This window comes from Vulpes vulpes, chromosome 15, assembly GCF_048418805.1.
Source record: "Vulpes vulpes isolate BD-2025 chromosome 15, VulVul3, whole genome shotgun sequence".
Lineage (NCBI taxonomy): Eukaryota > Metazoa > Chordata > Mammalia > Carnivora > Canidae > Vulpes > Vulpes vulpes.
The window spans coordinates 62910506-62931660 of record NC_132794.1 but is presented as its reverse complement, the minus strand read 5'-3'; the positions used below and the strand labels follow the sequence as shown (position 1 = coordinate 62931660).

At 38.1% G+C, this 21155-nt stretch overlaps 1 protein-coding gene across 1 annotated transcript in view; it reads left to right on the top strand.

The window, feature by feature from the left end:
- Positions 1 to 21155, top strand: part of ALDH1A2 (aldehyde dehydrogenase 1 family member A2) — a 95771-nt gene that overhangs the window by 33610 nt on the left and 41006 nt on the right. The window contains exons 2-4 of the mRNA XM_025999348.2: positions 6472 to 6576; positions 6761 to 6901; positions 9803 to 9932. Of these exons, the coding sequence (XP_025855133.1) occupies positions 6472 to 6576; positions 6761 to 6901; positions 9803 to 9932 (376 nt within the window). The remainder of the gene's footprint in view (positions 1 to 6471; positions 6577 to 6760; positions 6902 to 9802; positions 9933 to 21155) is intronic.

Sequence of the window (21155 nt, the reverse complement as noted above, 5' to 3'; positions counted from 1 at the left end):
TTTATGGCAGCGAAGAAACTACCTGTATTACACTTTAATGATGGATACATGATATTATGCATTTTTCAAAACCCATAGAAGTATACAATTCAAAGAGTAAAGCCTAATGTAAATTATAGACTTTAGTTAATAATGTATCAGTACTAGTCCATAAATTGGGACAAATGTACCACTCTATGCAAGATATTAAAAAGAGAAGAACCTGAGGAGGGGAATATGGCATATGGAACATCTCTGTAACTATCTGCTCAGTTTTCTACAAACTCAAAACTGTTCTAAAAATTAAAGTATCAGTTTTGAAAACCAAGACAGCATGACCAAGCAGATTTGAAAAAAAGCACAGCAAAACTCTTAGAAATAAAAATATAAACATTAAAATGAGCAGATTAGACCCAGGTAAAGAGAATTGGATAACAGGACTGAAGAAATAGCTCAACTGCAACACAAAGGAAAAAGGAGATGAATGGAAATAATTAAGCATTCTTCAGTAGAAGATTGAGGAGGGAATAAATTCAGCTACACACATACATGCACATGTATAACCTGCACAGTCACCTATATACGTAAACCTACACATTGAGATACAAATAAACCATTAAAAATGTCTATAGCATATTGTTAAATTTTCAAAAACAAGTTATAAAGCTCATGTAGATGGGATATCTTGTTTTATAAAATTATGTGTGTATGTATGTATTGGGCCTAGAGATATGAATATATGACCTTTGGTTATCTGTGGGTGATGAAATTTGAGGTGAAATTTTACTTTCTTCTCTGTTTTTTTTTTTGTATGGTTTAAATTATTTAGAAGAATATATCCCACATTTACAAAAACAATAAAGCTATTTTTACATAAAATATTTTTAAAGAGGGGGAAAATATGAGTAGTTACTGGACATTGAGTGTAGATTACAATGGTGTAACTCTTGAAGTTCCAGAAGGAGTCGGTACAGAGAATGGTGTTCAAGGAAATGATGATAATGATGAAGAATACACCAGAATTTATGAGACAATTTCAGACACTATAAGCACAATGCTTTACTGTTGAGATAAAGAAATTGATACTTGGACATACCGTGATGAAACTTAACACCAAGTCAAAGACAAGATCTGAAAAGCAACCAGACAGAAAAGGCTAATCATAAACAGGAAGTTATAATCAGAAATTTACGGCAGACTTCTTATAAGCACCATTGCAAGATAGAAAATATAAGAATAATAGATATACCCAAAGTGTTGTGAAAAAATATTTGTCTATTTAGAATTGTCTAACCTTCTTGGGATATCTGCTGAGAATGAGGGTGCAGTAAATATGTGTTCAGAATTGAGACTTTATTCCCCAAAAATCTTGACTAAATGAAAATCTAAGCAATCGTGAGAATGAAAATCTTTAAAAATCGCAAATATAAGAAGATGTTTGCTGTATAAAATAATAATTTACAACAAATAAACCCCTGGAGGAGAGCAATTAGATTTAGTGTTCTAAAACTCAAAAAATTTTGGGAGGAATGTTAAGATATATTAACTTTAAATTTGAAGTTGTTAAATATGCATGATAAAATATCATGGATAACCAATGAAAGAATAGAAATATAGTGTACAACTTCCAAACCAATAAAATGAGGAAATTGAATTGTAAAGCCAACAACAACAATTACTTAACTAAAAAAAAAAAACAGGCAAGAGGAAGTAAAATAAACCAAGACAAATTGAAAGCATACAGCCCGAATATCACACGGTATAAAACACAAAATATAAATACAATAAATACAAATGTATTAAATTTGTCAGTTAAAAGACAGAAATTTTTATATTGACTAAAATAAAATTTAGCCATACATCATTTGATGACACTCAGCAAGATAATAAAGACATAGTTGAGAGTAAAACGATGGGGAAGATCTATCAGGGAAATGTTACAGAAATACACAAAAGCTTAGGTAGCTTTACTAATATTAAACAAAATAGGCTTTAAGACACAAAGCTTTGTTAGTAATCAGGAGGACTACTTCATATTGATAAAGGGTTCTGTTTACCAGAGAATTTAATAGTTATGCACTTCTATTCGCTAACAAAATAACCTAAAATTTATAAACCTAAAAATGATGACTCTAAGGGATATGTTGACAAATGCACCACCAAAGCAAGAGATTTCATCACAGTTTTCTAATTATTGTTAGGACAAACAGATAAAATGTCAATAACAATTAATTTGTTCCATTACTGGCAGTGTTAACATGTATCACTTGATTAACGTGCCATCTGCCAAGTTTCTCCAAAAGTTCCTGTTTTCTCTTTGTAAATCAATAAGTATCTGGAGGGAAGATACTTTGAGACTACACAAACTATCCAATCTTTCATTGTGCTTTTATCCGCTGATTTTGCCATCCGTTGATGATTTTTGCCTCTAGCAATTACTACTGTGTTATTTGAAAAATGATTATTATCTAATTTAATCATTCTTTCACAGCTATTAGTTGGAACTCTGCTATGAAGCAGAGCTTTACCTTATCCCCCATTTAGATATTCTTTTAAAAACTTGTATCATTTTGGGCTCTTGAATGTCTTTTTCATTCTATGGGTGATAATTGATTGCTATCATTATTTTGTTGCTTAAATTATCCCTGTATTGGTCATCGGAAACCCCTTCACTTTGGCTTCTGTGGGTTTTTTTTGGTAATGTCTCCATCAGTTTTTGAGTATGTACTTGATTTCCAGCACTACGATAGTCCAGGATCATCTTGTGTTTTCCCTGATTGATACAGCCCTCAAATAAACTATTTCTCCAATGATCCCTGGTCAGAGAAGAACACTTTAGATAGTACTCAAAACTTTTAAAATTGAGAAGTTGAAAACCTGCAAATATTGTAGGTATTTGCTAGCCTGTGTACCAACAAAGTTATCAGTACAAGTTTTTTAAATGTCGTATTATAAGGTTAGGTCTACAAAAAAGAATAACCAATAAAAATACCAAATATTTTAACCTTCAGCATACCAGGAAAAATAGTCATTACATTTACTGTCTGGGTCCAATCAACTCTTTATATTTTTAAAAATTTAAGTTATTTTATGAAAAATTTACAGAAGTAAGAATAGATAAACGAAACAAGAATTTAAACATAACAAACCAGATTTTTCTTCCATATTTTCCTGGGTCTTTGGAGGTATTGCCCTGAAATGGGCAAGAGCCTTTGAATCTGCTCATCAGTCATAATGTATGAAATAGGAAATACTCACATCATAAATATTGATTGCAGATTTTAAACACATCTCTAAAAGGTTATAGCTTATCATTACTTCTGGTTTCTTCTTGCGTGTGTATTTTCACAATGTAATAGTATTGGAAAGTTTGAGTGCTCATAATTTTGTATAAAAGAGGATGGCTATCTTTCTACTCCATTATAACAAAATGTTTCTATTTTTAGTTTTATAAACAAATTAAATTGATCAATCCAGTGAAATTTTCTATTTCTACATAATATTTGTTCTTCCGGTCACCTTTGTAAATACACCTACCTTCAGCATTCGTCCATTTATGAACCATATCAAGTAAATTTTGCCTACAAATATAAAAGTTAAAAGAATTGTCACATTTGCTTTTGGCTAAGCAAGATGGTCCAGGTTTTTGTTGCAAAATAGTAAATAATTAACTCTCCTATTGAATGAGTTAGAATATCATATTTTCTTTGTGTATTTATAAATATCTTTTTTTTTTTGCTTTTTGATTCTTGAGTTTGAGAAAATTTACTTAGTTATCCTAAAGACTTGTAGTCCAAGATTTTCCTGAGTCAACTTCACTGTCTTCAGTAGTTTCCAGTGTTTCTGTCTCTTTGCCTTCATCTTCTTCTCATCTACAATTGCAAAAGATTCACCTTTCTTTGTAAATCTTCTCTATATCATCATGGGCTGAGATGAAAAATTCTGAATTCCTAGCTTTTCAGTGAAAGCTAAAAGAATATGACAAAGATGGTGTCTCCGGACTTCTTGTATGTGCTTTCAAAAGATGCTGCATTTGTTTGGATAGCACAATAAGAAAACAGAAGAATGATAAGATAGTTGTAATGTATTTATTTATTCCTTATTGGGCAGTCCCATAATTTTTTGTTTTGTTCTTTTTAGCATGGTTGGAAATAAATGATGAGTGATAATGGAAATTCCTAGGATGATGAAATAGCAAATGGTTTCAAGATACAGAGAAAGGTCACTAAGATCCTATAATGTATCTTAAATTTATAATATGACTGTGTACCTTAAAGTATCTTAAAATTATAATATGACCGTGTACCTAAAGGAAAACAGAGATTAAGTTTTATTCCCTTAAAAAGTAAGTAATTTTTCTCTTTCATCTTTGGAAGACCTCTAAGAATCAGTAAAAGTTGTGAAATATCAACTCTTACATATAATTAGAACTGCTCAGTGAAGAAATTAAAAATTAAAATTGGATTAAAAAGGTTAAGAAGTTTCAGTCAAATAGTGAATAAAGAGAATAAGGAATATTGGCAAGACCCCTCTTCCTTAAACCTGATAATAGTTTTCACTCTAGAAGTGAAACTGATCTCTTAATTTTTTTCCATTTGTTTCCTTGGAGATCATATTGTGTTTCAAAGAATATGCAGATCTGATGAGCTGGGAACTGTTAGGAATTTTGTTAAATGGAGTAGGAAGAGAACTAGACCAGGAGTCCAAGAACTATGATCTGATTAAGGCTTGGACACTAACTAGTTGTGTTTCTTTGGGCTGAGCAGTCCTGCAAATTCTAATGTGGTAGAAGGAGCAGTTGACTGACCCAGAACCACAACAAGAATGTGCTCCACCAGACTCTTAATCTGCCATCCTCCCAACTTTCTCATCTTTAGTAGAAATAATAAAATTCTGCCATTAGAATTGTTGTGAATATCTAATGAACTAGTAGAGACTGGAAGACCCTGGAGGGCTGGAACTGCTAGTCATCTTTGCCTGTCATATGTCTAGAAGTATCTATTTATTAAATAAATGCATATATTACATTAAGCATGTTTATAAATTGTACATTTAAAATGTCATGCAATTACAAGGTCATTGTGTTTGTGCTTGTTATATATGAATTAAATGCTTATGCAGATTTAAGGTTTTTTTTCACTTGATCTTAAAAGCCTTCAAGGGGGCTCCTAGATGGCTCAGTTATTTGAACATCCAACTCTGATCTCAGCTCAGGTTATGATCTCAGGGTCCTGGGATTGAGCCCTGTATCAGGCTCCATGCTCAGCAGGGAGTCTGCTTGAGATCCTCTCCTTCTGCCCTCCCCCCACTCCCCCATCTTGCTCTCAATAAATAAATAAATCTTTTTTTTTTTTTAAACCTTCAGGAAAAGAAATCTTCTTCAACACAGGCTCCTTGTTTTATCAAATCAAAGAAAAATAAAGCTTTGGAATAATCTAGAACTAGATATTTAAAATTGTAGATCTATCCTCATTAGCCTCATCTGTGACTATTAAAATGGCAGTCAATAACAAATCAGTTTATCATTGTGCTTATTTTAAACTGACTGATGGCTCATAAGTTCAGAAATTTTCGTTGTCACACTATAAATTTTATAGAGTAAAATATCTTTGTATATTCTTTGAGCTTTCATAGTCTAAAAATATCTGTTTGGGTTTCCCAGTATCAATAAAAATTTTTATATTTCTTTACCCGCATTTTCTTTTTCGTCAACTCATTTCTTACAAATCTTCTAAGATATTAACTTGAATATCTTTTAAACTATTAGTCTCTTTGCTATTTTAATAGAATCTCCATTTCCTTTATAAGGAAACCAAAGGTCTTAAGAAATCCTTGAGAGACCAGTTTGAAAGACAGGCCTTTTCCCTTTGTTGAGCTGTGTAGCCTACTCAGCAAAAGGAAAGAAATCTAACTTGGATTTACACATGTAACTTGTTTAACTCACTGATTAGTTTGCTCAAAGTCATTGCTCAGTTTAGGATCTGACTCTAAATTAAGTGAATGCTTACTTATTCCAGGCTTCTTTGAGTTCCCCTGGGAAATTACTTATGCCTCTGACAAAGAAACTAGGATCTCAAGCTTGATGACTATCCATTTGTTCTATGATTTACTCCTTTTGGATAGTGGCCAGAGTTTGGACAATCAGTAAATGTATTCTCAGCCTTAGTGTATCATTTGTATGTATGTGGCACTCTGTCCTTCCATCTTTGACTCTTTCACTGGTTGGCAGGTTCACTAAAGGTAAGAAATATGTTTAATCTTCAGATGACCTTGGGGTAAAAAATATCATGGAAGAAATTCCTGAATTCCAGAAGAGGCTGGACTGCATGCTGTTGGAGGGTCTCTGGTAATGCTTCGAATTCTCTGCTTCCCTTAGATGCCAGCAAGCATGGAGAACAAATACTACTACCGTGGTACTTCCATAATACTTCACCGTTGGATGGCTTCCTCTCACCCGTCTCACCAACCTTTTTCTCTTGTTTGCTCCCTCAGATTTTTATTAACAACGAGTGGCAGAATTCAGAGAGCGGGAGAGTGTTCCCTGTCTATAATCCAGCCACAGGAGAGCAGGTGTGTGAAGTTCAAGAAGCAGACAAGGTATGTCTTTCTTAGAAGAAGGTTCCCTATGAAATAACTGCCTTCAGACAGCAAAGCACTAAGCTTGTGTTCTCCCAATGCCAGCACTGACGTTCATTCATCACCTCTTCTGGGAAAGCAGGTGGTGTTTTTCCTTGATCTGGAACATTCTCTCTCTTCAGTTGTGCCTCTTCCTCTCTCACAGGCAGACATAGACAAAGCGGTGCAGGCAGCCCGCCTGGCTTTCTCTCTTGGTTCCGTGTGGAGAAGGATGGATGCTTCAGAAAGAGGCCGCCTGTTGGATAAGCTTGCAGACTTGGTGGAACGAGACAGGGCAGTTCTTGCAGTAAGTAGTCAAAAAAAAAAAAAAAAAATCAAGGCTTGACCCTAAGTTTACCATTCCAGTGAAATGTAGATTCCTCAGTTTTCCCACAAGTGTGATGTGAAGCCGACCTGGGAACGAGATGAGTACGTCATATATGTGAGAAAGGCGAGGTGCGTGGCTTGTGGGAGCAGGCGGGGAAGTGCAAGAGCAGCTCAGTGTCTCTTCTAACTGAATTTTGGAGAACAAAACCATAGCCTCCCATGGCCGGGAAGGAACTTCCTGCCTTCCTTTCCAGCCTTACTCTACCCTCGTCAGACAAAACCCAACAAAAACAGTTAAGTGGCAGGAGAGTCACCACGAAGCTTGCAGAAAGCCAATCCCAGATGATTCATTTGAGAATCAAATAGGACTGGTCTTTTTTGTTTTTGTTTTTGTTTTACCCCCCGAGAGCTAACCTCTCCTGACTAAAGGAGAATCCTTCAGAAGCAGAAGGCCTCTCAGACACTTCTGCTCCCTTTGTTCTTCTGCCACTTTCTAGAACCAATAAAAAGGAGAGAGAGGAGGGGGACGGCAACTTTCTTTCCCTAAATCATGTTCTCACCGAAGGAATTCCTCTCTCCCAGTGGTTCGTGTGTGTGTTTTTGCTATTTTTTTAATTTTTTTTATTTTTTGTGGGTTTTTTTGTTTGTTTCCTATTTTTTTTTTTTAAATAAAAGTCAATTTCTTAGAGAATACACACGGCCTGGAAGCTGGAACCGTTTGGGAATGCCTGTGTCGTATGCCAGGGACCTCCACCCCCATAAGCCACAGTTGGTTAGTTACTGTTTAGGAGTGATCCTTGTGCCCTCCACGTGGGAAATCAGGGCACCATTGGGCTTGCTTTGGGAGAGGGAAGTCTGAGTGTCTTTCCTCACTGTCCCCTCTAGTATGGCTCTTCCCTCCCACTGTCCCCGTCAAGGGTCTGCTCATAGGATGGGAACAAAAATGAATCCTTTACAGAGATGACTTAGAACTGTGACTGTATACAACATTTATTTTTCTATAAAAACACTTTCTAATCTGGTACATCAAGGAAAACTGTTCTAATGAGGTGTTCTCTGCACTGTGTGAAAAAGGTGTTCCATGCTAAAGTAGCTTCTTCTCAGATATTCGCAAGACACTGAGCCTCTGAAAAGCCCTGCTCACTGTTTCTCAAACTTCCTTAAGCCTCAGCACTGCACTATTTTGCAGTTCATCTGTCAGTATTGTGCAAAACTGAATTCTTTGGAACCCTTGAGGGGAATGCTGGTCTGCATGCTTATTATCTTTCCACTGGATTATGATTTCTTTGTGATGAAAACTGTATTTTACTTCTTTTGTGACCTCAGCACAGTTCCTGGCACATAAGTGGTCGGGGGGAGCACATTGATGGTCTGTGTCTATTTACTTGAGTGCAATCTATATAATATTTACAACATTCCATTAACAGTGTGTACTAGATAATGATATAGTTCATTTCTGCAGTTATATTTTCGTATCATAAAATTCAGATGCCATCCTTTTTCTGACATATGTCTCACTGGGATCAATTCCCTTTTGCCATTACATTAAATGAGATTTCTCCTTTTAAACATTTCCCAAGCTGTGGAAGGACTGTGTTTTAATAAGAGGTAGCCTCTAGAATATAGGGGAGTTTCTGGCCAGAGAGTGGGGTTAATACCTCATCCAAGTAAACGTAATTAATTGAAAATAAACACAGGTGAATTTGGCTGATGTCAACAGTTTATTGGGACCATATAGGTGGCCCAGATTTTGGTTATTGACTCGACTTTGGTCAGTGCTCTGTAGAACTTGGTTGTGTGCTGGCTGCATGGAATAATAAATTTCCTAAAAAGTACTGGGAAATAATTTGATTCCCTTTAATAAAAGGTGAGCCAATATACAGTGATAAGCAATGTGATCTTTTAAAATGAGTCCCATCTTCTACATATAGTAAGTGGGTAAATTGCACTGTAAGTAATTGTATTTTTATATCATTGGATGGAGAATATTTCCATTTTAATTTTGTCAGCACTGAAGTCATTCTCGTGCCAGTATGTTATAAAATGTGCTTACAGAGAAGGACGTGAGATTATAAACATATGTTATTGCTTATTTAATTTGTTAAACTTGTAACACCTTTAATATTTCTCAAGTTGAAATACTCTTCTCATTTCAGTGTGTTCATTTGGATCTTTTTTGTTGTTGCTACAGATTTAAGCAGTTTAGGAATATGTCATTCAAATAGTAACATTTATAATCTAGAACTGCTCGATATGTCTATTTTTATTAAATGGACCAGATACTTTACTATTAATGGGTAATGGTTGTTAACATAAATATTTACCAAAAACCTAGCCCTAAAGTTGTTAAAGTGTGAGCTTCCCTAGAGGAGATCTTGTTTATTTGATGGTAATAAATAAACTCGCTGTGCACTGTGGATATTCCATTTCTCAGCAGGGGTCTTGGCAGCGATGAAGAACGTTTTATATTCTCATCAGTTGCATAAAAGCCCAAGTCCCTGCTCCTCTTTATGGATTCAGATTACTGGTGTAGACTCCAGAAAAATCCCCACGCATTCTGATCATTAATATGACAGAAGCTGGTTTGACAAGCAGAACATTTCTTTATCATCAGTTGAAATGTTGCATTTATGTATGATTTGGATAGTGGTTCCTGGAGACACGCAGGCATAAGAACATGCTGATATGTATTCATTGTGGTTTTTATTGGAAGCTAAACTAAACTGGCAGTACTAAAAACCTGTTTATTTGGGAAATCAGAGTTGACCAGGTATGCATCATTATTCACATTCATTCATACTCTCTCTCTTCATTTTTTCCTTCTGCTCCAGAAATTATGTAGTAGATCACTGGAAAGTTCTCTCCATTTCTTTTCCTACAGACCATGGAATCCCTAAATGGCGGCAAACCGTTCCTGCAAGCTTTTTACGTGGATTTGCAGGGGGTCATCAAAACCCTTCGATATTATGCTGGCTGGGCTGATAAAATTCATGGGATGACCATTCCTGTAGGTACGTGACATCTCAGTACACTGAAAGGGTAACCTGAGGCTCCACCAGAAACACGCTTTCACCATCAAACACAAACAACAGGCACAGATCGCAGAGAGGAGCACACTCACGGCAGCTTGAACTGAAGATCTGAACAGACCATGTCCCTAACTCTGACAGCATCTTTAATTCTGTACATGGACAGTCCACACCTAAGTGCAGGGGAAGCCGCTTCCATCAGCACAGCAGTCAGCTAAGGCCCAGGTGGAGTTGTCAGCTGCTGAATGCTCAGCACTCTGCTTTGTGAGGTGCTGGGCGTGTGGAGAGGTGTCGGATGTGGGGAAATCAGGGCAGATTCCAAGAACATTAAGACTTGGTCCTTTGCCTCCTGAAACATGAGATCTACATGTTTGGAAGAAAGTACTCTAAAATGTTAACAGTTGTCTCTTAGTGGTGAGATTGTGGATGATTTATGTCTCTTTTTCATACTTCTCTGTATTTTCTATAATGAGCATGAATCACTATCACAGTCGGTAAAAACAACAACCATCCTTTCTTTTAAGATCCAAGTTAGGAGATAGAACCAACAACACAAATGCAGATCTCTGTGGGAGAGTGACAATCAGGTGCTGAGCCATGTGGCTTGGCCTGTCAGTGCCATAGTCCTATAAAGGGGAGGGAAAGTGTCCAAACCAGGTTTGCCGGTGGACAGGTCCTAATCTGTGCATCACATGCTAACCATAGCTAACACCTGATTGAGGGCTTTCACAGCAACCCCAAAGGGCAGGCAGCATTATTAGCATCCTCACTGACAAAGGGAGAAACTGAGGCCTAGTGAAGTTAAGTTGTGTTCCAAATTCGCCAGCAAGTAACTTGTAGAGCTGAAATCCTGACATTAGAGTCCGGTGAATCACTTCAGTAGCTGATCCATTTTAGATCCTGGGAAGAAGAAAGAACACAAGAGGAAATGAGCAACTGAAGGAGATACGAAGGTGAATAGACATAAGGAAAGGAAATAATGTTCATTGAGTGGCTCCTGGTGGCTGCTAAGTGCTGCACCAGGTACTCTTGCCTGTGTTCTCCGGAAAACAGCCTGCTTTCTGTGGGTATGCTAGGAGGAGTAGAAAGTAGGGCTGGGCACTTTGTGGTGCCTCATGAGGAACTTCCTAGGCCAAGTGTTGGTTTATCGGGAAAGGGAGTGGCTGGCTGGTAGTGCAGATGCCTTGGAGCGGTGCTACTCAAACTTTGATGCATGTATGTATTGCCTGGGGGCAGTTTCTGATGGAATAGGTCTGATGGGGGCTGAGATTCTGCATTCCTAAGCAGCTGCCAGATGATGCCTCTGCAGGTGGTTCTCTGCCTTGAGCAGTGAGTAAAGGATAGAGACCAGCACCAGCCAAGTGGCTGTTGTGGTGCTTCATTCAGGGATGGGGCAGGAAGTCACAGTGAGAGTGGAGAAGGCACAGAGGTGAGACTTGAAAGGTCTGGACCTCCACAGGGGCACCTGGTTAGCTCAGTGGTTGAGCGTCTGCCTTTAGCTCAGGTCGTGATCCCGGGGTCCTGGGATTGAGTCCCGCATCAGGCTCCCCTCTTCCTCTGCCTGTGTCTCTGCCTCTCTCTCTCTGTGGCTCTCATGACTAAATAAATAAAATAATAAATAAATAAATAAATAAATAAGCCTGATGAATGATGGCCGCATGTAGAATGTTAGTCTTTAGAAAATGGGTTTGCAGTTATAGGCACTCTTCCTTGTCGTCCAGAGGTTTTACTTGTTCAGCAGACTCAGGATGGAGAGGATTGCTCCTAGGAAACATCAGACTCTTTGTGCAGTCCTGCCTCTGAGGATATTCCAGAATACCTGTTCTCTAGCAATACCAGCAGGACTTATGAATGGCCTAGGTGGAGCAAGGTTATTATGTGGTATGAGCAAACCTATTGGAGGACTTGAGAATTAAAAGCTTTGTTAAAAACAGAACATGTGTCAGCCTTCTTAGGTTGGCATCTCCTATTTCAGTGTAGAAAGGTAAATTAACAAGACCAAGGCCCTGGGTCCCCTCCACCACCACCACCACCAGCACCATTTCACTATTAAATACATAATGGGCATTTAAATATCTTTTCCAGTGATTTACAAACATCTTAAGAAATAAGGTGAAACAGAAGGCTGAACACATAAATCTTTATTTGGCCTAACAATATCTTAGTGTTCTTTTGCTTTCTTAGAAGACCCTAATTAGATAAAGATTTACTGGAGTCTCTGATGTTTGATGCTTGATTTTACTTTATCTGAAAAGAGGCCTCACTGTTTTCATCTGCTGCTCTTTGGATCTCCTGAGGACATTGAGTAGGAGTTAGAAACGGCTGTCACAGTAGTCTCTCTTACCTTTCTTTACTCAAGAACTGGTGTTCTGTCTTTGGAGGAAAAAGTGAGGAATTCTCTTAAATCCTAAATCATTTTTAGTTTCCCTAAAATTTTTTCTTAAAGTTCATTTAGGGGGCTACCAGGTGAGGGACCCTCGGGAGATTCAGGAGGTTGGGCGGTGATCCTAGGACTCTGGGGACTTGAGATGCAAGAGCCCTCCTGGAGTACCTCACGCAGATGAGGGAAGGATGGAGGCTCATGGGAACTTGGCAGCTTTTCTCTCTGTTCTGGGTTTAGGTACATTTGCACTTGCCCATAGGTTACTGAGAATTCAGCTCATAGGCCCCTCTGGGGCTAGTGTAGTGCTTAGGGAACCTAGCTGGACTGAACTGGGGTGAGGCGGTGTAGGGGAAGATCAGAGAAAGGGGGGGTCATTATTATTCACTTATTTATTCTCACATGTGTTCAGTCAATCCATTTGTGTTTGTCATTGTAAATCCATAATTTAACATCAGCTTCATTTTGTCCCTCATTCTTGACTTTTCCAACTGAACTCTGGAATATAAGAAGGTTATTTATTAGTCTTTAACCATGCGGCCTTTATTGTGTTACATACATTTCTTTGCGAAATACCCTAATTTTACATTTGGAATTATAAAGGAATAATGTAGTTTATATTTGCATAGTAGTTGATCTTGTAAAATGTTCTTACAGCCACAGGACCTCTGTGATTCTTTGGGTGATCCTGTGAAGCAGGTTGGGTTTTTAAAAGTATTGTGGGCAGCCCGGGTGGCTCAGCAGTTTAGCGCTGCCTTCAGCCCAGGGCGAGATCCTGGAGGCCTGGGATCGAGTCCCATGTCAGGCTCCCTGCATGGAGCCTGCTTCTTCCTCTGCCTTGTGTTTCTGCCTCTCTCTTTCTCTGTGTGTCTCTCATGAATAAATAAATAAAATCTTTTTAAAAAATGTATTGTACCCATTTTACAGATAAGAAAATGAGACAGCCAGGGTTTAGTGTCTTGAACAAGATTACGTGGCTAGTAGGTGGCAGGCCTGAGAGTCTCGTTCTGCCTGAACCGTTATAGACCTTCTTACGGGGATTGATTGGTTCAGCAGGATGGGAAGATGAAGAGGCCAGTCACCCTGGTGAACTCTCTAACACTGCAGATTTTTAGATTAATACACTTTTGATTCTTGTTATTCCATGGTAGTTATATTCTGTAAAGTTGGCTTGGACACTGAATCAGCAAATACCGAACCGTTGCTTCTAGAGGAAATGCGGGAATGAAGGATATCCTATGGTTCGCCCAGCTTAGTATCTGTGGCAGTAAAGGGTAAGAACCAAGAAGAGTAAGAAGAATCGAATCATTGTCTCCTTTACTCCTTCCCAGTTAAAGAGGCAGGAGAGCTGTCATATCTTGGGAAGAACTTTTCCTTCATCTCCTCTCACAGGCATCGTCTTTAGTCTCTGTCATTCACTCTTTCCTCCATGCATTCATTCATTCAACAGTTTTGTTTTGTTGTGTTTTCTTTGCTTGTTCGTTTTTGAGCATCTGCTGTGTTTCATGTCCTGTGTTTGCACTAGAGATACAAAGGTGAGTAAGTGAGATGCTTAACGAGTAGTAAAACAAGTAAGTAGATAAGCAATTGAGGTACTGTGTGGCACATTCACGTATGGAAGCATGAAGTTCGATGGGGCTCCATAGGAGAGGCGTCTCGTCCAATATTAAGGCTTCCTGGAGAAGACAGTGGGATGAACAAGGTAACGTCTAAGAGGGCAGTTAAGTGAAGATGGAAGTAGGGCCATCATGGGTGGTGATAGTAGCCTGTGCAGAGTATGGAGGGAGGACAGTGCAGTGTGGTAGTGGGCATGACGGTATAGCCAGGTGGAGAAGATAGTGAGGCTCTGGGGCCTGGTAAACCACGCTACAGCAGTGGTGAATCACTGAATTATTTTAAATAGACAAATGCCTTGATCAAAATTGCATTGTACAGAGAGCGCTTTACTTAGAGCAAGGACCTGCTTTTTTACCCTCCCCCCTGAAGGGTACCTTACCTTTAGAGTATTTGAGAACACGAGAAACAGGTTATGGCAAGAGCACTTTGAACCTTCCACTGGACAGCTGTTTCTCCCTCCAAATTGAAAGCTTCTCCCATCCATCCCCATTGCCTCTCACACAAGGCCCACAGTGGAAGAACATCACGGAGTCATGCAGCATCAGTGTGATTCACAAGGGTCTCAATGTTGTTCACTTGTCAACACTGGTTTTTATTTCCTGCCATGGTATTCAATGGAGCTATTCTTTCTGACCATAAATCCTAAGTTTGATCCTTTTACTATGGCGCCTCCTAATTATGCTGATAAATAATAATCATTACTATGATTTATTGATCACTTCGTGCCCACTATATTATCTCTCATCTCATAGCAGTCCTGCAGGGGGAATACTATTTTACCCATTTTGATTATTTTTATCCTATATCAAAATCCTCTGCTGCTTCTCATGCCCACAGACTCCTTATGATGGAGAAAGAATCCAAGCTTGTTTTCCGTTTACCGAGGGAGAAATGCAGGTTAATCTATTTGCATGACTTAAGATTTTTTTTCTGTAACACGTGTTGATTTTATTGATTTTGTGATATGTAAGCAGGGAAATGTCCATGCTTTAAGCTGAATTCTGAGACAAAGATGGCCTTGTGATACATTAGCAGAGGCTAAAAAATCTACCCAGACCATATGTGATTATTTATCCACTATACCCTCTTTCCGTTTAACCTTTTAAACTACGGTATGGGCTGAAAATGTGCAGACATTGACTCAAATCATAAGGTATTGCCTTCAGCAGCTCAATCTAGTTTAGTGCTGTCGACAGAGAATGTGTATGGTCAGGTATTCTGTTCACTCGGGCTGAGATTAAGGAGCTGTTTACTCTGCCCACCCAAAGAGAAGAAGCTGAGGTCCTCAGTGGGACCTGAATTGCTAGTGACAGGAAGTTGTGAAGTCTGGCTCACATGTAACTTCTTTGAGAAGTTAAGGTTAAGAAAGACCTGAGGCCAGTCTACTCATTTTTCGGACAAACAAACTGAGGTCGAGAAGTCACTTTTTTTCACAACCACTTAACAGAGTGGTGGTGAAACTAAGATATCTTCATGACTCAGGAGTATGTAATTTAACTTCTGAGAAGCTACTAGCAGACTCCTGCGAAGAATAGTGTTAACACCACTATATGCTAACACCAAGTCTCAGTGTTTCCATAGGCATTTATAGGGTTTATCATTATAGCTGTAAATGTTTAGTGAGGTCTGTGCAGTGTCAAAATACATAGATATTTGCTAGGGGACATAATGGGAGAGCTCAGTGGAGTTGGTCTAATTGTTCAAAACTGGGGTCACCAAAAGAGTTATTTACTCCTTGAAACACAGGTTAGAGAGTCCATTCACTGAATTGTGTTTAACAGATTTTTATGCTATTAAATAAACTCACTTTTAGTGAGTATATAAAATTTGCTGCAGTTCTTAAAATACTCTTAGTATTATAATCGGAAGCTATTTCTTGAGGTCTGTGTTAGATAAATTTCTCCTCAATTTCTGGCACATTTCACATTTTACTGATTTTATTGACATATTGTCTAAATATACTCTAGTTCATACAGAGTGTGCCTGTGGCAGATATTCCTATGAGAATAAAAATTCTGTAAAATAATTATTTCAAGCAACAATAAAATTTGCCTTAGCAAGGATAACTCTGCAGGAATAATTCAAATAATTCAGTTCTGATTAACTAAATAATTTCTGTCTCTCCTATATAATTTGACAAGTTCCCATCAAAGAACATAGAACAGTGGCTTACCATTTCCCAAATACAGGTGAGGTTTGCTCTATTACTCAAGGCTTTTCTCAATATAATTCTAGAAATGGCTCAATCTACACATAGTCAATAAAATTTGATCCATAGGTCAACCAGATTCTTGGTATAATAAAATACTTAATTGTAAGATTTTTATATTCTTCAGGAATTGTAAAAATTCAAATATAAAAACATCTCAGAGAAGTTGTCTCTGGATGCATCTTAAACTCCTTTCAAGAGCAGTATCCATTACTCTGTATTTTTTACTTTTTCAAGTGAAAGAAATAGGAGGCTGAGAGATAAAATTCCTACATGTATGATTTTGTATTTCTAGTTTGGTATCTCATCTCTTCTGTAGTTTTCTCCACCATAGTTATGTTCTAACTTGTTGGCTCAGAATTTGGCATCCAGAACATTCTTCTGGTATTCTCATCAAATACAGTCTTTCTTGCAGAGTCTGAGCTCTCCCTGTAATACTTATTTAGTAAGAAGACCTAAAATTATCATAACCTTAAAACAGAGTATCTGAGTTTGGGTGGAGATTTTTCTTTTCTTTTCCTTTTTTTTCCAGAGAAGTGTGCAGAGGGAAAGAGAGGAGCTTAAGCAGGCTCCGCACCCAGCACAGAGCCCAACACATGGCTGGTCTCACAACCCCGAGATCATGATCTGAGCTGAAATCAAGAGTCAGCCACTTAACTGACTAAGACACCCAGGCGCCCTGAGATTGTTTTCTACATGGAGCTGAAGCACTTCTATATAGCACAAAGCTAGAGAAATGAAGGGAAGACCCTTTAAGTCATCTTGCCATATTTAGAGAACATTATTAACATTAACTATGGGAAGATGGGCTGTAAGTTTCTCTTAGGCAGAGAAGAGTACTCATTATGTAGCATCTTAGGTATATGAGAAAGAGTTGACTCTGCTTCCATGAAGAGGAGAGAGGCACTCAGTCCTGCGCTGCCCCATCTGAGGGGAGGAGGTGTTACTCTGCAGTGTTCCCTTTGTTTCTTAGATAGTGGGGTTTATGTGAGTTCTCTGCGTCCACAATAACAAACGCTCAAAAAATCATCTTCAGTCATCACAAAAAGGTTATCATTTTTCCCTTATTTGCACAGCTAGACATCATGCTGTCATTATGTGCTTTGTGATATCCACCTAAATCCAACCTCTCTTCACAGAAGAGTCTTTAATATATTTCTAAGGGGAATGAACTTGAAATCTGATGACCTAGTTTCAAGTCCAGAAGCCACAGTAACTAAGTTAAATCACTTTAGACTTAACCTTTCTGTGCCATTTTTTCTCTACTTACAAAATACTCATAATAACTATTGCCCTATATTTTTTTCATACAGTTGAGTATGAAATGAGATAAGAATGTGAAAATAGTTTGTAAAGCTCTATAGAAGTACACATTTTTGTTCTTGTTTTAGTATTTTTAAAATATTAAGATTGATGAGATTCTCCTACACTTCAGCTCACTTCAGGCAAATTAGTAGAGTTATCAGAGAGGCAAACAGTAAATAAACACACATGAAGTCAGCAGCTGTGGGTCATCATGATACCCATGGACCCTCTTTGCTCTTTTGGTTCCTATGAACCTCACTACTTGGAGTGGGATCTGTTGATCAGAAGCACCGTAATTGGCTGGGAGCTTGTAGAAATGCAGACTCTCAGGTCCTACCCCAGACTTACTAATTCAAAATCTTCATTTTAACAAGCTCTCCGGGTGCTTCATATACACATTTAAATTTGAGAAGTACAGTAGCATACCACATGGCACTGGAGCATCAAGATTATTCTACACAGTAAAGTAGTGAACATCTTTCATTTTAATTATTAGGTTTGAAGAAAATATTGCTAGTTCACAAAACCTCTTGTTTCATAGATTTTTTCAAGGTGAGGCTAATTTACATATTTCTAAAAGATTATTTAACAAATTATTAAGTAACAGTGATACACTTGGATGAGATAAAAATTATGAAGGTGTCTCTTGAGTGATTGGCCTTTGGTAACGTTAGCGTACAAGCTTGGTGGGATATAGGGCAGTCCAAGTAGCTTGAAGGGACCTCTGTGGTGCGGTTGGCCCTAGCCAAGGGTATGTGTAGAAGGCATAGCTCTCATGTTTGCCAAGCATCTCTAGTCAGTCTCACGGTGTCCAGAATCATCTTCCAATAACCAGATGACTCAAGCTCAGGAACCTTTATCTCTTTTACCCAGATTCTTTGGGGAAGAGTTCAAGCACCCAAAATGTCCTTGATATCTTTATTTCCTACTTAGAGGAGCTGTAGGGATAGAAGACTCTTCAGTCCATTCTTTGTGCCAACTGTTCGCTGAGCGTCAGATCTATGGACAGTTCATCCAAGGAAGTGTTCATTCCTCATAGTTCAGTTTCTCTTGGGACACAACTGTGGAGTCAGGTTCAATTCCTTACAAGGTCAGCTTTGTCAGATTTCGCCTACATTTGTTTTCTCTTTCATTTCTTCAGCAACTTTCAAAGTGATGCAAGTGATACAACTAAATTCTTCAGCTCTTAGAATATACAGGGGTGGGAGGGGGACATGCTTCACCTGAACTGCTTCAGTTCCCACGTGTGCTGTCACAGGGAATGCCTGTGGTGTTCTTCAGTTCAGATTCCCATCTTTTTCTCAGCCCATTTGCTCCCCTTCTTGCCATTATACTCTGGTTCTGTCGTCTGTGATTATCCATCCGTAGCCGGCGCCATAGCCAAGTTACAGTTTAGTTGGGAAGAATTTCCATGTAAATGAAACCATCTCCTCTTGATCAGGATTATTGCTCCTTTTGAAAAATCTTCCAAGAATAGCCTGATACCACATTTGTATCTCACACACATACAGAAAAGTGAAGCAGTAAAAGATACTGATATTAAAATTAAAAAAAATTCTCCAGAGATTGTAAATTGAAAAGGGTAGTGACTTAGTGACTTATACTTTTATAAAGAACAAAGCTAAATAGTTGATTTGGTTTTTTAAAAATATTTTAATTATTCATGAGAGACACAGAGAGAAAGGCAGAGACATAGAGAGAGAAGCAGGCTCCCTGTGAGGATCCCAATGTGGAACTCAATCCCAGGACCCCAGGATCATGCCCTGAGCCGAAGGCAGAAACTCAACCACTGAGCCACCCAGGCATCCTTTGATTTGATTTTTAAAGTATTACTCAGACTTCTTATTGTAATTCTATGGAGTTTCCACATTTGGGTTTTTTGTTTTAATGGAGATATGGGCTAAAATAATTCCCTCCCAACAGTTGTTCCCTAATTTCTTCCATTTAAAGCAATGCCATATAACAAAATACGCACAAATTAGGAAAAAACCTCATATATACATATTACAAAGACCTGATTTCCTTAATATATATACGTAGAGTTCCTCAAATGACTAGAAAGTTGAATAACCCTATAGAAAAAAGACAAAAGATACAAATCTGAAGAAAATAATTGCAAATGGCCAGCAAACATGAGAAGATACTCATGCCATGTATCTCTCATGAAACTCAAATCAAAACAAGGTGTCATTTTCCACCTGTCACGTTTACTGAAATTAAAATGTTTGAAAAGCCCCAGTGTTGGGACGCCTGGGTGGCTCAGTGGTTGAGCATCTGCCTTTGGCTCAGGTTGTGATCCCAGGGTCCTTGGATCGAGTCCCGCACCAGACTCCCCACAGGAAGACTGCTTCTCTTTCTGCCTATGTCTCTGCTTCTCTCTCTCTCTGTGTCTCTCATGAATAAATAAAATCTTTAAAAAAGAAAAGAAAAGCCCCAGTGTCAAAGGATAGGAAAAAATACTTTGTTGTTGGAATTATAAATTGTGTAACTTCTCTGAAGGATAATTTGGCAGTAGTTATCAAAATGTGAAATGCACGTACATATACACTTTGACCATGAAATTCCCCAGATATGCAAAGATAATGTAAAATGATCATGTTTAAAACATTATTTATAATAGCCTAAACTGAAAGCAATCTCTCTGTCCCTCAGGACAGTTTATAGTAGTACAAGTATTTATTGAGCCAGTAGAATAGCATTCAGCAATTTAAAAAATGTGTAAGCCATATATGAAAAAAAGGTGAGAAAAAATATAGAAGACTGTGAATAATACGATCACATTTATATTTTTTAAAGCCTGAGGGAGAAATAAAAGTATGCTACATATACTTGTATGTGAAGGGGAAAATAAAGGTTCTTTGAAAAGATGCACCGCAACAGATATTCCGAATTCTGTGAATTCTGGGAAGAATTCCAGGAGAGAGAGAGAGAGAGAGAGAGAGACCTTTCATTATTTTAAAATGCCTAGTATTGAATTTAATTAAAACAGTTCTGTGTGATAAATAGGAGTGGTTTAGTCGTGTTGAGAGACAAGGATAAACAATCACTTCCTTTCTCTTCCCCCAACCGACACACTCCTTCTGTCCCTACTTCATCCTCATCTTTAATATTAATGTTCTTCAGGAGAATTAACTGAAGGTCTTCACTTTCCCTGCAGGACAGCTTTTGAGACAGAAAACAAATATGAGTGAAGTGGTTGGAGGTTGAGGGAAAAACACTTTGTCCAGTACTGACATTGTAGTGTCTTATGCTAAATTCAGCTAAGATGTGATATATATATATCCATCATGTGTATGAATGAAATATTATCCAGCCATCAAAAAGAATAAAATCTTGCCATGTGCAACTATGTGGATGGAGCTAGAGTATATTATGCTAAGTGAAATAAGAAATAATATGCTAGAGTATATTAAGCTCAGAGAAAGACAAATACCATATGATCTCACTCACATGTCGAATTTGAGAAAGAAAACATGAACCTATGGGAAGGAGGAAAAGAAAGAGAGGGAAACGAGCCATAAGTGACTCTTAATGACAGAGAACAAACTCAGGGTGGATGGAGGAAGGTAGGTGGGGAATGAGTATTGAAGAGGACACTTGTGGGCATGAGCGCTGGGTGTTGTATGGAAGTGATGAATCATTGAATTCTACTCCAGAAACCAGAATTGCACTATATGTTCACTAACAAAATTTA